The following is a 17,445-nucleotide window of genomic DNA, read 5'->3' on the forward strand; positions in this document are numbered from 1 at the left end:
AAGTAACCGTGTTGATTCTGTAAATGTTATTCGGTCGAATACTTCATTAGTTTAGTTGATTTCTTCGCGTTTCGAAACATTGTTAATTCGACTGATGGTTCTCCATTGTTTCGTGTGTGTGTACATATAACTGCATATATCGCACTATCAGCGCACACAACCGCAGTCAGCCTGTGTTGTATTTATCAGCTTGTTTTGATACACGATGGCGAACCTCCTGCTAAGAGTATTAACAACACTCCACTAGCAATTAAACGACAGCGCACCGACGACCAAACCGGCGATGATTTTGATACGACCGACGAGCATGGACATCCTGTCACACTGGGAGGAATGATGAAGCTCATGATGCTGCAGTTTTCGGAAACGCGAAAGTTGATAGATACAGTGCGTGATGAACTTAAGAGTGTTCACGAACAAATCGATGCCGTTAAAACAGAACTGAAAACCGGCATCAAGTCAGTGAAAGACGAGTGTTCCGTGAAGTTTCATCAGCACGATGCCGCATTGGAGTCCCTAAGTGTGAGGGTGGATTCCGTGTCAAACAAGATCAGAGCCTTGGAGAATCGCAACGAATTAATTATCAGCGGACTTCCCTTTACACCTGGCGAAAACCTGAGCTATACACTGAAGGCAATCGCAAAACATTTGGCGGTAAGGGACTCGACTATCCAAATGGTTGAGACCAGACGAATGAAACCAGGTCACAACTCGGACAGAGATGGTCTCATCGTTGTCGAATTCCCTCTGAAGACAGCACGGGACGAATTCTACAGTGCGTATTTGCGGAAACGCGATCTAAAGCTACACCACATCGGTCTAGATTCCGATCGTCGTGTGTACGTCAACGAAAGTTTAACATCCGAAGTGCGGAAGCTGAAGTCGGCAGCACTACATCTGAAGAAGGCGGGCAAGTTCGCATCGGTATTTACAAAGCAAGGGATCGTCTACGTCAGACCTACGGCTGGCGCAACAGCTTTAGCTATACAGTCGGAAGACGAGCTGGTCAAATTTTCGTAATTATGTATTTATCGTTCATTTTTGAAGTCTGTTTATGTAGTAATGTTTATTTGTAGATTGTGTTATTGTTGATTGAAGATTGTATGTCAGAGTTTTTTGTTTTATTCTCCTCCTTAAATATGCAGCCCTCTAAAAATGGCTTCCCCTACTATACTTGATGCTTCCATCACAAAACCACACCTCTACGAACATTCCTGGGGCGGTGCTAAATGCCGTTCTGCTATCTGGAAAGGTGAATACACTGCTTACACTATTATGGGTCACCTTGTCACGATTATTAGTCACTCTGCTCTACACGCATTTCAAATGGAAATGACCCATAATAGTGGGTGACCCATGATAGTGTGACCACTGTATATGTCATGGAAATGCTCAGAGCCTTTGCGCGCGTAATTTGAACAAGCTTGACGAAGTTCGTCTTGTCTTGTCCGGCTCTAAAGTTGAGATAGCGTGTTTCACCGAATCGTGGTTGACTCCTAGAAACAGTGATCGCAGTATCGGTGTCTCCGGTTACTCTGTTGTGAGGAATGACAGAGTATATAGTCGCGGCGGAGGTATTGCTGTTTACTACAGAGATAATCTGACCTGCGCTAAGGTGTTCGGCACGGTTCTAACAGCAGAATCATCTGACAAAACTGAATGCTTAGCATTAGATTTCCGGATTGATGGTCACCAGATAATATTAATGACCATTTACAATCCCCCCGGAAATGACTGCTCATCTTTTCTAGCCGAGAAGCTTGCTGAGTTTGCAACCCGCTACGAAAATATTTTCCTGGTTGGGGACTTCAACACCGATATGCTTCGCCCTAGCGTCAAGCGTACCCGGTTTGAATCAATGCTTTTCAGTCATTCGTTGTGGCCTGTGAGTGAAGAACCGACATTTTTCCACAGTAATGGATGCTCACAGCTTGATCTTTTTTTAACCAACAAGACAGAAAGCGTTCTGCGGTTCGGTCAGGTCAGTTTCCCTGCTTTATCACAACACGACTTCATTTTTGCATCAGTAGACTTCGATATGTTCGGCAACTCGAATCGATGCACATATCGTGATTATGTCAATTTTGATCTGCACGCTCTCGAAAGCGCAATTTTCTCTGTTCCCTGGAACCTGCTCTATAGTATCGAAAATGCAAATGATGCCATGGAATTTTTCAATGCTCACGTAAAAACGGTGCACGATACGTACATACCTGTTCGTGTTACTACCAGACGTCGGCGACACAACCCGTGGTTTTCGGATAGTGTACGCCAGGCCCTACTTGAACGAGACCTTGCTTATAAAGACTGGATTCAAGCACCAGCGCACTTGAAGGTTGAAAAACGGCAACGATACAAGATAATGAGGAACCGTGCTAATTCAAAAATCGCTCAGGCCAAGCAGCATTACTTGAACCGTTATCTGGACTGCAGAATTCCGTCCAAAGCACTTTGGCAACGTGTAAAGAATTTCGGCGTCGGTAAGGATAAGTCACCACAGGCGTGTGGCTTCCATCCGGACGAAGTGAATAGCACATTTTTGAAGAACTTCTCAGGCTCAATTGCTCACCGTGAGATAAGGCCTGCGCAATCGTCATTGCCCTCGTCATTCAGCTTTTCCCTTTAGAACTGTGCAAGATTGGGAAGTCGTCAATGCTATCTGGAGTGCAAAATCAAATGCTGTAGGGTTTGATGGCTCACCGATAAAATTCATTAAGATTATTCTTCCGCTAGTGGTGGAACAAATAACATACTTGTTTAACTTGTTCATCCAGACATCTACATTTCCTGAGTGCTGGAAGCATGCCAAGATTCTGCCACTAAAAAAGAAGCCACATTTGAACAACATTACAAACCTGCGCCCAATTAGTATACTCTGCGCTCTGTCGAAAGTTTTTGAGAAGCTTCTCAAGCTACAAATAACAGCTTACATCGAAGAGAACAGACTTCTGTCAGAGTTTCAAGCTGGTTTTCGTAAAGGACAGAGTGTCAAAACCGCAGTTCTCCGCGTGCATGACGACCTAGCATCCATCGTTGATAAAAGGGGCTCTGCTATTACTACTAGACTTCTCTAAGGCATTCGATACCATACCTCACAGTAAACTAGTAAATAAACTTCAAGTGCAATTCAACTTCTCTCCTACCGCCGCGAGCCTGATTGAATCATATTTGTACGGTAGGAGACAAACGGTGTTCTGTGGCGATCTTTGCTCTAACAGTGTTGAGGTGCCCTCTGGTGTACCGCAAGGTTCAGTCCTCGGTCCTCTACTCTTCAGCTGCCACATCAACGATTTACCAACGGTGCTGAAGTATTGCTCTATACAAATCTATGCAGACGATGTAGAGCTCTATATTGCTCGGTTTGGCCCTTGTACACAAGAACTTGTTCGAATGATGAATGATGATCTTGAACGTGTAGCAGATTGATCGAGGCGCAAAAACCTTCGTGTGAATCCAGCAAAAAGTAAGGCTTTATTCATCACTAGAAGACTACCAGCGGGTTCTATTGCACCTGTTCCTGGAATCGTGATGGATGGTCAAAACATCGATTGGTCGGATAGAGCAAATAATCTTGGATTTATTTTCCAAAATGACTTGCAGTGGGATGGACTGATTGCACAGCAATGTGGAAAGATTTTTGCCAGCCTGCAAACGCTTTACTGCTGTACCTCCGCCGCCCCAACATCTACCAAACTGAAGCTTTTCAAATCACTAATCATGCCGCATTTCATGTTTGGTGATGTACTGCATGTCCACCCCAGTGCAAACTCCCTCAATCGGCTCCGTGTTGCGCTTAATTGTTGCGTTCGTTATGTTTACGGATTGAATCGCTATGATCATGTAAGTCACTTGCAACGAAACCTTCTTGGTTGTTCCTTACAAGCATTCTATGCGCATCGCTCCTGCCTGTTTTTGAGGAATCTGATGATAAATCAGACGCCAGTGATAGGGTAACCAATATATTTTGGACCTCTATATATTTTGGATCCCCTGGGCCATTTTCCTGCAAATTTCCCAGTTTAAATCGAAAGACCAACTCAATTCGCATTTCATTTGGAAAGATAGAACTATTCCGCACTTGTATCATCCGTTTGTTCAAAGAAAATGTGTTTATTTTATCTGAAATTATTTTAATTTAATCGGTTCATCCATGCAACCGTTACAACACGTTACACACAGAAAATAAAGCCGTCAGAAATTTTCCAGATGTAAACAAAACATTTTTTTTCAAATTTCTGAACTAAAAGCGTAGAATTTCTTCGGTTTTCTATTGTCAATCGATTGATTAGACTATGGGCAAGCATATTATACAACCAGTGTCGTGGACTTTGCCGCCAAACGATAAAAAATGCCGGGGGTCCAAAATATATACTTTGAGGGTCCAAAATGTATTGGTGTGTCCAAAATAATGAAAAACAGTGCTTCGCAATTCAATTTTTTTTTCGACGTTTTTTGGATCCCTTATGATTGTATGGGCATTTTATCTTGTAGAGGAAGTTTATCTCAACATTTTGACATGTTTTTTGACGTGGTTACGCTGTGCAATTAATTAATTGGGACAAAAAACAGAAATCACTTCCTTAGGAGGTCCAAAATACGACCGTTACCCTACTCCATGAGAAACTTTTACAGTCTCGAGGCGTCGTTTGCTGAACCTGGTCGTTCCAGCTAATAATACACACCAAATTTTTATTGCTGGTAACCAGCAAAAATTTGCTGATTTTTTTTGTGCTGTAAATTCAGCAATCCATTCAGCAAAATAAAATTTGCTGATCGTTCAGCAATCTGGATTGCCAGAAAAATGACAGCTCTTATGCTGAACGTTCAGCAATGCGTAAACGCATTTGCTGATCAACCAGTAATTAAAATATTTTCAGTCATTCGTGAATTCGATTAAATAAATCAAATGTTTTATGATTCCACGCCAAGGTAATACTTTATAGTGTCACATGTTTTAATTGTACAATAAATGTAATTTTATCACTCTATTTGCCACCAAGCGTTGCTCTATGAAAGACTTCGTGATCATTTGTTTCCAATAGGTTCTACGAGTTGGCGAAGACTCCAGCATGTTTCGGTGTTATTCTGTAGCAATCTGATTCTTCCTCCGGTTTAACGAATGGATTTTATAACAATATCTGAAAACAGAAACAAACGTAAAATGATTCTATATTTTGAAAAGATTTTTAATACTTACAAACGCCTGTTATAGAATGGAAGAACCATCTTTTTGGTGACAAGAAAAAACTACAAGTTTTTGACAGATGTCTTGCTGATTGTTTCAGTAAACTCCAAGTTTACTGAATATGCAGCAATCAAAGTTTACTTTACTGAATTATCAGCAAAATATGCATTGCTGAATCCATTCCAGCATTTCATTTTGCTGAAAGGCAAACTTAAAATTTGGTGTGTACGTTATGCTACGCAAGCTCTTTGTTCGTACGAGGTGTGGTAAACTGGAACTCGTTACCCCCGGATGTAAAACGTTCTTCATCGGAAGCAAGTTTTAAGAGTGGCTGCATCGAATTTTGGAATCGTCTAAATTAATTGTATAAAATGACTATGTAGAATAGATAGTATGAAAGTTTTAGTATGTAGTTCAATATGGCATCTTGTGTCAAATCGGAGGTAGTGAATTTAAAAAGATTTGTATCTTAAGCTACTGGACAATAAAAACAAACAAACAAACAAACAAAATAGTCCATAAGAAAAACTTTAAAGTAATTCCTGTAGAAATTACAGAGCTGATAGCGACAGAGTACCTTTAAATTAGGAACTTTGAAAATAGAGACCGAACAGGAACGAAAAAGAGAGTTCAAGATAACTGCAAGAATTCAACCTGGATTTTTTAGGGATCACCCCAGAAATTAATCAAGAGACTCCATCAATTTGTGAAAAAAAATGCGGAAGAATTCCTGAACATATATTTGATCATTCAATTCTTCCGCAGATTCTTTCACAAATTTCCTAAGAAAATCATGGAGTTCATGCAGTGATTAATCAATCGATTTAGCTAAAAAAAAATCGTCCAAAATTTCCATTCAGGACATTTTTAAGAACTCAAGCAATAATTTCTCCAAAGATTTCCTATAGAACTGTCGTTCAGCTTATCAAAGATTTAAACCATGAATTTCTCTCAGGATACCTTCAAAAGTTACTTCAGAGATCTTTTCAGAAAGATCAGCAGAAATTCTTTGAGAAATTTTCCAAAGAAGTTATCAAAGAAATTATCCATGATTCAGAATTGTCAAGGAACCAGTTTTAAGACAATGTTGGAGAAATTCCTTAAAAAATCCTAAAATTAACGAAAAACTTATCAATTGAAGCCATGTATAAAATCCTGCATGATTTTCTGGTGGAATTTCCTGAAGAACATTGAACTGATTCTCTAAAGAAACTAAGCGAAATGGATCAACTAAGTCCGAGATCGCAAAAAAACAAAAAAAAAATCCTGAAGGACGTTGTGTAAAAATGATCCAAATAATTTCTGTTGTAATTTCTGGTGTAAAACCTCAAATGCAGAATCCTTGCAGATGGAAATTTACTCGAGATTTTTTGGAAGAACTACAGAAGTAATTCGTGCATGAAATGTTGGAGAAATTTCTAGATAAATTTCTGTAGGAACCTAATGACGAATAGGACGAATTTATTGAGTTCCTCAATGAAAGATAGTTTCTTTTTCTTGATAGATTTCTTGGGAAAATCGTTGGAATAATTTTGGCGCAGATAATGATTTCATAAAAGGGCTGGAGAAATAACTGAAAAAACGTCTTAGGAACTCTTGAGGAATTCGTGTAGAATTTCTTGGAAAACCTTCAACGAATTACTTCTGACTGTAGAATCCATTTTGGTCAAGAGGCTTAAGAGACTTTGCATTAAAAATAGAGACTTGTATTTAAATAGAGATCAAGTCTCTACAGTTCTGTCGTTCTGAAGGTTTTTCACAATACCACAAATTTAATGTAAAGATTTCGTTTTTAGTATGATGTTCGCTTTATGATGAGACATTCCCGATCGTTTTTGTAACATTATAAGTATGATAACGCTCCGAAATACAATGAAAAAGGCAATTAAGAAAACTGAGGTATTCCACTCACCGCGACACGATGCTCGGCTTACTTCGGTCCCAGCATGTTCTCCGGGCGGACCCACTCGTTGAACTGCTCCTCCGTCAGGTAGCCCAGATTGAGGGCAGCCTGCTTGAGCGTGGTTCCCTCCTTGTGGGCCGTCTTGGCGATCTTGGCCGCCTTGTCGTAGCCAATGTGCGGATTGAGGGCCGTCACCAACATCAACGATTCGTTCATGATCTTGTCGATGTTGGCCCGGTTCGCTTCGATTCCGACGACGCAGTTCTTGGTGAAGGTGCGGGCACTGTCCGCTGGAAGAAGAGAGAACATTTATAGAATTGTAACACGCATCAATTTGAGGAAACTTACACAACAACCGAATCGATCGCAGCACGTTGGACACCACCAACGGTTTGAACACGTTCAGCTCGAAGTGTCCGTTGGATCCACCGACGGTGACGGCCACGTTGTTACCCATGACCTGAGCGCAAACCATGGTCATTGCTTCGCACTGGGTTGGATTGACCTTGCCGGGCATGATCGAGCTTCCGGGTTCATTCTCCGGCAGGCTCAGTTCTCCGAGACCGCAACGAGGTCCCGATCCCAGGAACCGGATGTCGTTGGCGATCTTCATACAGCTGACGGCAATGGTGTTCAGACAGCCGGAAACCTCCACCATGGCGTCACGAGCGGCCAGCGCTTCGAACTTGTTGGGGGCAGTGACGAACGGCAGACTGGTGAGTTCGGCAATCTTGGCAGCGCACTTTTCGGCGAAGCCGATGCGAGTGTTCAGACCGGTTCCGACGGCCGTTCCGCCGAGAGCCAGCATGTACACGCGCGGGAGTACGGATTCGATTCGCTGCAGAGCGAATTCCATCTGCTGAACGTATCCGCTGAATTCCTGTCCCAGGGTTAGAGGGACGGCGTCCTGTGTGTGAGTACGACCGATCTTGATGATGTCCTTAAATTCGTTGGACTTGGCCTTCAGGGCGTCGTGCAGGATTTGGATGGCGGGTTTCAGGTTTCCGGTAAGTTCCCGAGCCACCGAAATGTGGATGGCAGTTGGGAAGGTATCGTTCGATGATTGCGATTTGTTCACGTGGTCATTCGGGTGCACTGGGGTCTTTGAACCCAGGGTACCACCAAGCAGTTCGATGGCACGGTTGCTAATGACTTCGTTGACGTTCATGTTGCTCTGGGTACCGGATCCGGTTTGCCAGATGACCAGTGGGAAATGGTCATCGTACAGTTTGCCGGAGATGACATCGTCAGCTGCCAGCGAGATGGCATCGGCAATCTTCGGATCCAGACCGTACTCCTTGTTTACGAGGGCAGCCGCCTTCTTCAGAATACCCATGGCTGTGATGACCGGTTGCTGATAAGAAGCGTAAGGGAGATTAGCATGATTTTAATTGTACATTGAATTTCTAATACAGTGACTCAAATTCATATTCGTGCAGAGCTCTGTTTGCAAATCAAGTTGGGAAAATACTAACAAATGATACATCGAATACAAAATACTTTATCAATAACGAAGGACATAGGTGTCATATCTTGTTCGACAATCGTAAACTGTTTCCATTTAATTATCCGCACACCTACAGTCAGTGACATAAGTTAGTAACCAAATGCTGTTTTTCCATACAAAATGCCCAAGTTTGGAGTACTGTATCTCAACTTCTGGTAGTCCGAATTAGCTGAAATTTAGATGACGAACTACAAATAGCTTGAAGTTTTGCCTGTAAGGGAATTATTACACTGCAGTTGTTTTACAAAAGTAAGTAACCGAGAGACATTGTAATTTAATTCTAAAACGGTAAGTTGTGAGTTGTTAGTGTGTTCCACAAAGTTTATAAATTTTAGAAGTAACACAGGAAGCAATCTTGCACAAGATGCATCTTGGGAACTTTCCATCCTACATTCTGAAAATTATTCGTTCGTTCCTGTCAAATCGATCGTTCCACGTGACTGTTAACGGTCATACCTCTAGCAGACATGGAGTGCCCTTCGGCGTCCCTCAAGGTGCTGTTTTAAGCCCGACGCTCTACAACATCTTCACCGGTGACCTGGTGATGCTAGATGGCGTGCAGTACATTCTCTTCGCGGACGATACTGGGTTCATCGCAGCGGATAAGGATGCAGGTGTTGTAGTGAACAAACTGCAAGCGGCACAAAACGCCATTGAAACTTATCAGCGTAGATGGAAGATCAAGACCAACTCGAACAAATCGCAGACAATTTTCTTCACTAGAAAACGATCCCCACAAAAACTTCCTCAGAATGAAATTTCAATATGGGGACAACAAATTCCATGGTCCGAAAACGTGGGGTATCTTGGTCTAACTTTAGATCGTAAGCTGACCTTCGCATCCCATATCAAGAACACACTGAGTAAATGCGACAAACTGACCAGAATGCTTTACCCACTGATCAAGAGACGCTCACAGCTGGATAAGAAATCTAAAATGCTTCTTTACAAGATGTTGTTTCTTCCTTCCATAACGTATGGCTTTCCTGCCTGGTTTGACTGCGCCGCTACTCACAGGAAGAAGCTTCAGGTGAAGCAAAATCGTATATTGAAGATGATGCTGAACTTGGACCCGTTCTACCCCACTGAAGACGTGCATAGGCTAGCGAAGATGGAAATTATTGACGACTGGATCCAGCGTGTATTTCCCAAGTTCTGGTTGGGATGTTCTATTTCAGCAAATCCTTTGCTAGAACAACTGGCGCGTAGACTGTGATATTAGAATAAGGACTCTAACTCTTCCTCTAACTATCCCCATTACTTTTTTGCAATTTTGAAGGTTTTTTTTGTAGTTTTTCCCTTTAATGCTAATTTGTTTTTTGTAACCGGTAAATTTGTTGGCAAACTGAACTATTGAGCTGTTGAAAGGAACTCCATATCTCAGCTAAGAAAATTATGTAACACGTTTATATGCTAATACAAACCAATAAAATGAAATGAAATGAAATGAAAGAAGTAACACAAATTTACAGAACACACCAACTTTCCATGACTTATCGTTTTCGAATTAAATTAAAAAGTCTCTCGGTTACTTACTTTTGTCTTTGAACAAACCTCTGAAACTCTACGTAAAATGACTGCTATGTAATGATTCCCTTATAGGCAAAATTTCAAGTTATTTGTAGTTCGTCATCCAAATTTCAGCCAATTCGGACTACCATAAGCTGAGATACAGCACCCCAAACATGGGCATTTTGTATGGAAAAACAGCATTTGGTTACTACATGTCACTGACTGTACAAAAACTGAATTTCGACGCTTCTATGACTGCTCAATTTCTTTATTTCATTTCTTAACTGTATGCAGGGATTGGGATTGAAATTGAGAATACCTCTTACTTTTTGCTCTTTAGAATCTAGAATCTTTATCGACTTTAATCTTTGCTGGTCTGTATTCGGAGATGTTCCGAAATTCCTTGGAAAACCGATGCGTAGCCATAAACCACTTTAATATCTCAGGCTACCGTTTTTTTCGTGTTTGCTTACTAACATTTCGAAACAATACATTGATGAAAGTCTGTTGTGAAAAAATTAAGCGATTTGGTGCAACGGTTTTTGAGATATGAGAATTTATGTTTGCGGTACAACTCTGGCCGTAGGATTATCTTAAAAACTTCAAAACCTTCATATTGTAATTTTTAGATTTCTTGGGGACAATTCTACCACTTTGCATGATTTTTTCAGAAAAACTCCTTATTACCTATCATTGTAAAGCGCATATTTTTTTTTTTTTTTTGATAAATTTACTAATTGATGATTCAACTTGAAAAATCATAAACTGAGAAACGGAATTGTATCTGAAAAATAATTTGAATTTTCTTAAAAAATGCAATCAAAGAGATTTTATGAAGCTCAAAACATTATGTTTAAATAGTTTAAGCACAGATAAACAGACGTAACATAGAAGAAAATTCCATCAACATTTAATGATCTCTTCAAATTCGCTATGTTACAGATTGCACAACCAGAGGCTCGCCCATCGTTTTCTTCGTGTTCGACGTTTCACACTAACGCCATCTGCAGGTCTTGTTGCACGAAACAGCATTTTACAGGAATTTAAATAAATTTGTTCTAAGTGTTACGTCTGTTTGTATGTTGTTTAAGTTTGAGGTTATTGATGTATTTTGATTGTGCAACTAAAGCTGTAGGGGGAGGTCCCCCAGTGCCGGACAGCACCCAATACCGGACAAAGTCGAAAAATTGAAAAATCATGGTACAATTAAGATGGTGTAATAGTAGAAAAGGAAGCTATTATGGAGACTTATGTTTGCGTAGAATAACACATCCTTGAAATATGCATGCCTTTTTAATAAGGTAAAAAAGTTTGAAAATTTTGGAAAATTTGACGTTTTGCCTTAATTTTGAGCCTATTTAGTAATTATTTAAGATATTTAAAAATAATTTGAATCACGCAAGCATGTTCGAACCTAATCCTTATTTGATAGTATGAATGTATTTTGTACGAAATTGAACTAAATATGGACAAATTACAATTTTGGTTGAACGCTTCCTGTCCCCCAGTTTCGGACAGCTTGATTTGTTATATGATATCTTCGTAATTATTGCACCAGTGTCTCAAAATACATTCATTTTTCATGGATTTCGTCGATCCTGGTATCGAACATGCAATTAAATTAAGAAGAATGAACATTCAGAACAACATCGTAAAATGTGCTATTTTTCTTCATATATGAAAGAGGTTTTTGATGGACATCTTGCAAACTAAGAAAAACTCAAATTGTTCTTGTAAATGTTGTAAATGCATTGAATTGGCAATTATGTACTATTCCTATAGTAAACACATTCAATGATATTCAAATTCACATAATTCGAGGCATTTCCGGATCGTGCCCGGTATTGGGTGCCACCTTTCAAGATTGATCAATTTGGTTCTAAAATACATCATCAAAATGCAATGTCAAAATTCATATTTATATTATCAAATTTATTTTTGTACACTATAAAAATGATAATATTTATCATAAATGGGTTACACGAGCACATGTAACCAATATTTTTCGAATTATGAATTTAGTGGCTTAAGTGTCCGGTACTGGGGGATCTCCCCCTAAGTAGGTTTTCGTGTGTGAACTTAAACGCAGTACAAATGTTTAGTAAGATGAATTACCATGAATTAATAATAATTACGAATGTAAAGTATTGTTTTTCGTTTTTTTTTGTCATTTTTTTTTCAACTTTCTTTTCAAGTTGTCTATGCATATTTGAACTTCATATCAATTGAATATCAGAGTTTTGACAAGAATCTCGCTAAAATATAGATGTTTTGAACTAGTCGATATTGAGACAGACCTAACTACAGTCAACTTTCCATAATTCGATATTGAATAACCATTGCACATTGGTCCCAAAGCCATATCTAGGAAGATAAAAATGATTGCGTCTAAACCGTCAATTTTAGATATATGGTGTTTTCGGCAAAGTTTCTCGATATTTTTCAGACATTTTTTTCAGAGATGTGAAAATAGGGTGGCCCACATGGTTTACGAGATCAGCACATAAACTTTTTTGCTGACGCATTTAGGACTACACAATGTTCTACAATGTTTTAGAACAACCGATTTGGAGCAACTTTGCCGAAGAACTCAAATTTCTATCTCTTATGGTTCGCGAGTTATGATTTTTTTTAACAAACAAGTTAGGGTGGTACTGAAAAATCAGTTTTTTCTTGATAACTTTTTATACCATCATTTCTCGCAAAAACTTTATTCCAAGCACTTTTAGAACTTTTGATTGCGCAACTTTTTGCCGAAGAAACTACTGTTCTATCTCTTATGGTTACAGAGTTATCAGAAATTTTCTTCGAAAAAATGATTGTTTTCAAATGCCGATATCTCCGAAGAGCGCAAACGGATTTTCAATCTTTTGTCGGCATTAGAAAGATTATTTCTTTCTTTGTTTATGGTGAAAAAAACTGTGAAGACGTTTTTTGTTTGAAAAGTTTGATAAAATTTTGAAAATAATATGTTTTTAACCGAAAATTGTCTATAACTTGAAACATATTCGAGATAGCTCTTTGGTGCCTTCAGCAAAAATGTGCAAAATTGAAAGTTCTGAAAGTGCTTCATACAAGGTATTCATAAAAAATCAACGCTTACACATATATTCACCATAAACCGAATTTTATATGGTAAAGAAAGCGAAAAAAGAGATATTTGCTAGAACAATCGAAATAACTGTATGTATGTCATTTAAAATTGAATACACATGTATTGATATCGATCATAGTAAGCGGAATCTAAGGAGCTGAAAAAAGGAATATTATTTGCTGAAGCAGTTTTCAAGTGATCAAGGCCTACCTTCTGGTTCGTTACCTTAGACAGATATTTGGGATTTATACCTGGCTCTTGTTCAAGATTCATGCATTCTTCAACAGCCGATAATAAGTTGGATGTTTCAAGTTATGGACAATTTTCGGTTGAAAAACATATCATTTTCAAAATTTTATCAAACTTTTCAAACAAAAAACGTTCCCACAGTTTTTTTACCATAAACAGAGAATGAAATAATCTTTCTAATGCCGACAATAGATTGAAAATCCGTTTGCGCCTTTCGGAGATATAGGCATTTGAAAACAACCATTTTTTCGAAGAAAATTTCTGATAACTCTGTAACCATAAGAGATAGAACAGTAGTTTCTTCGGCAAAAAGTTGCGCAATCAAAAGTTCTAAAAGTGCTTGGAACAAAGTTTTTGCGAGAAATCGTATGAAAAGTTATCAAGAAAAAACTGATTTTTCAGTACCACCCTAACTTGTTTGTTAAAAAAAATCATAACTCGCGAACCATAAGAGATAGAAATTTGGGTTCTTCGGCAAAGTTGCTCCAAATTGGTTGTTCTAAAACATTGTAGAACATTGTGTAGTCCTAAATGCGTCAGCAAAAAAGTTTATATTGTGATCTCGTAAACCATGTGGGCCACCCTAATTTCACATTTCTTTAAAAAATGTCTGAAAAATATGGAGAAACTTTGCCGAAGACACCATATATCTAAAATTGACGGTTTAGGCGCAATCATTTTTGTCTTCCTAGATATGGCTTTGGGACCAATGTGCATTGAGTTAGAGTGGTATCGGATTGCAGAAAACCAAACCAGTGCAACTGCTGCGTCCTAAAGGACCATCGCGTTAGCCATGAAAACAAACTTGTAATTAAAAGTTGAGAGCTCCAACGATTTTGATTTTTCCTATGCTATTTTGGTATAGATATTTCAACAAAAAATTAGTTCCACTGTTTCAGCAATAATGCTTTTTTTTTAATGCTATAGGTATACTTTCCTGAAACCATTGCACTGTGTTTTATTTTCTCGATTTCATGCGCTTTTTGAATAGCGCCCAAACCGTTGATTTTAGCGATATAGGGGTAGTCGGGGCGGTTTGGCCAATGGGGTGGAATGAGCACCCCTTGAAAACTGCATAAATTCTTTAAATTTCATCTGAAATAACATGCAGCCCTAAAGCTGATGAGGAAATAAAGCAATAGGCATGTCATAAGTCAGTGTTCAAAAATCAAATAAAAATAAATAAATTAGGTTCGCAAAAACTGCCCATATTGCCCCGAATGGCTCTTTTAAATTTCATCATTTCAGAATGATGATGTTTGACTGTTAGAATGTTCATAAAAAATTATATCTTCTTGCACGGAGTGTTTATAAATACTAATAATTTTCAAGTGTAGTAACAAAATAATTGAATTTTTAGATTATATGAGATTATTTTGCAATCAAAAATTGGGTGCTCATATCACCCCATCAGTAAAAAAACAACTCGAAAAATGACAAATTTTGAAAAATCAATTATTCATTCGTGAACTTTATAAGACAAAGAAAATCATGCGGATGTAGCGTATTCATCTCAAAATTGTTTGAAATCATGCAAACATTCGAAAAATTTATAATATTTTCAGCACTTTTATGGTCTTTTCCTTAAGGTGGCCAAACTGCCCCACTTTCCCCTAGCTTGTTCGGAGAAGTTTCTTAAGGCGAAGTAGGCCGTCATCGAAATTTGTACGCGCCGTTGATGATTGTTGCTAGTTCATGTCACGATTTCGAATCAAAGAAAATCAGTTGGTTTTGCACTGACACAGCTGAAAAAGTATCAGCATATTTTATGCATGTTAGCGCGTACAGTGATACTTTTTCAAGTCAATATAAACTAACAAGACTGAGTTTCATCACTTTGAAATGCAAGCTGAAAAGTGATCATTGATGCCAAAACGAATGACGGGCTACTTAGCCTTAAAGCGCAATTTTTGACGAAAAAAAATTTGTGATCAATCCACCTAGCAGTGAGATAGAAAAACTATTTTTTCAAAACATTTAGATAGACATATGGGGTCTTCGGCAAAGTTGTAGAATTGGCCATTTGAAACAACTTTGTCGAAGACACGATTTTTCTATCTCTTATACATTTTGAGATATATGCCGTTGTATGTGAATGGCCCCTAAAAACCATATTTTTTATCATAACTTTATTCCAAGATTTTTAACATTTTTTGTGTTTTCTACAAAGTTGTTTGTCATAGAAAAAGCCGCGTTTTTGCTGAACATATCATCACCCTATCTTTTGAAGTAACAAAGTTATTCATAAATTACTCTTTTTTCAAGGGGTAGTTTAGGCCTCTATAACTGGCTTCGGCGCAAAATGGCGCAGACAACTTTTACAAATCATGTAAGTACCATATCTCCCCTTTCGGCAGTTGATAAAAACTTTTGTCTATAAGCGTCTTTGCATGGGTTTTTACTATCAAACAAATAAGCCTTATTAAAACGAATTCGACTGATAATTCTTTTACTTTAAGAGCTAGAGAGGTACAATGTTCAGCAAAAACACGCGTTTTAAGATGTTTAACAACTTTGAAGAAAAGACATGAAAAATGTTAAAAATCTTGTAAAAGAGTTACGAATTTTTTAACATAAAGTACACAAATTTGTATGAAAAAACTCGTTAAAAATCATTTTTGTTTATAACTGGTGGATTGATCACAAAAATTTTTTCGTCAAAAGATGCGCTTTAATATACTAAGAAACTGTTCCGAACAAACTATATCGCTAAAATCAACGGTTTGGGCGCTATTCAAAAAGCGCATGAAATCGAGAAAATAAAACACAGTGCATTGGTCCAAGTCTGTCTAAACACTGACAAACTATGAAAAAATTGAACATGCTAGTAATTAAAATACACAACATATGTTAAAAAGCTTCACTTGAAAAGACAGAGTAGTGCTTGAATCCAACACAAACAACCGTCTAATATATAGTTAATTTTCGTTCGATGCACTACAGCTGTAGTCCAGCTAGTGAAAAGATTTGCATTAATCGGACTGTGTTTGAGATGTCAAATAATCTATAACAAAACTGTAATTTGTTTCAACAGTACAGTAAATAGTGAAAACACTATTAACCCACCGTCGGTCGCCCTAGTGTACTGAGTACACGCACTTTGCGAAAAGTCGAAAAACACGTTGAAAATCCCTTCAAATTGATCCGGGTGTTGGTCCTATTCCAAGATCTACTCTTCTTCTTGCTTGTAGAGAAGAAATTTTTCGAAAAAATCAACGAAAAGTATTCGAAAACATCGTGTTTTTAACCTAAGTTTTGAGGCGTGTACTCAGTACACCAGTGCGACCGCTCGTGTAACTTTTTTTTACCGGGCCCGTCACACGAGCGGTCGCATCGTGTACTGAGTACACGCGGAGCAATTTTGATTGTACATCCAAAGCTAAGCAAGATAGAATATTGATGTCTTCGGCAAAATTCTTCAGTTCAACGGTACCAATTGGTCAGTGGACAAAAAACACTATGGAAACATCCTCATCTTCCTGTGGCCATCGGATTGTGCCCCGGGGGAACCGACATAGTGGACACTTCGCAATGCAACATCTCGAACACAAATATCTCAGGATCTAGATTTTTTAGCAAGATGGTATCTTCGGCAAAGTTGTTCAGTAGGTCAAGGGCTAACATGTGATAGGCTGCTTGTTTCGAAATTCTGCCACCAGATGGTGCTAGTGAGCATTTAATTTTTCAAACACCGATATCTCAAGATCCTGATTACCTAGAAAGATGATGTCTTCGACAAAGTTGTTTAGTAGGTCAAGGACTAACATATGATAAGCTACCTAACAAGAAAAACTGCTACAAGATGGCGCTATTGAGCATGCAATATGTTAATCACGAATATCTCAGGATCCCGATTTTTTAGAAAGATGGTGTTTTCGGCAAAGTTGTTCAGTAGTTCATGGGCTACCATGTGATGATCTTCTTGATTCAAAATTCTTTCAATAGATGGCGCTAGTGAGCATGATATTTTTCGAACACAGATATCTCAGGATCCA

The 17,445-nt window shown here is 38.5% G+C and overlaps 1 protein-coding gene across 3 annotated transcripts in view; it reads right to left on the reverse strand.

The window, feature by feature from the left end:
• Positions 1 to 6,979: 6,979 nt before the first annotated feature.
• Positions 6,980 to 17,445, reverse strand: part of LOC5570205 (fumarate hydratase, mitochondrial) — a 31,829-nt gene continuing 21,363 nt past the window's right edge. For all 3 annotated transcript variants that reach the window (XM_001658937.2, XM_021852388.1, XM_021852389.1), the window contains exons 3-4: positions 7,437 to 8,442; positions 6,980 to 7,378 (exon numbers count right to left, since the gene is read on the reverse strand). In XM_001658937.2, the coding sequence (XP_001658987.1) occupies positions 7,116 to 7,378; positions 7,437 to 8,442 (1,269 nt within the window). In that variant the 3' untranslated portion in view covers positions 6,980 to 7,115. The remainder of the gene's footprint in view (positions 7,379 to 7,436; positions 8,443 to 17,445) is intronic.

The sequence above is a fragment of the Aedes aegypti genome, chromosome 3 (assembly GCF_002204515.2).
Source record: "Aedes aegypti strain LVP_AGWG chromosome 3, AaegL5.0 Primary Assembly, whole genome shotgun sequence".
In the NCBI taxonomy this organism is placed as follows: Eukaryota; Metazoa; Arthropoda; class Insecta; order Diptera; family Culicidae; genus Aedes; species Aedes aegypti.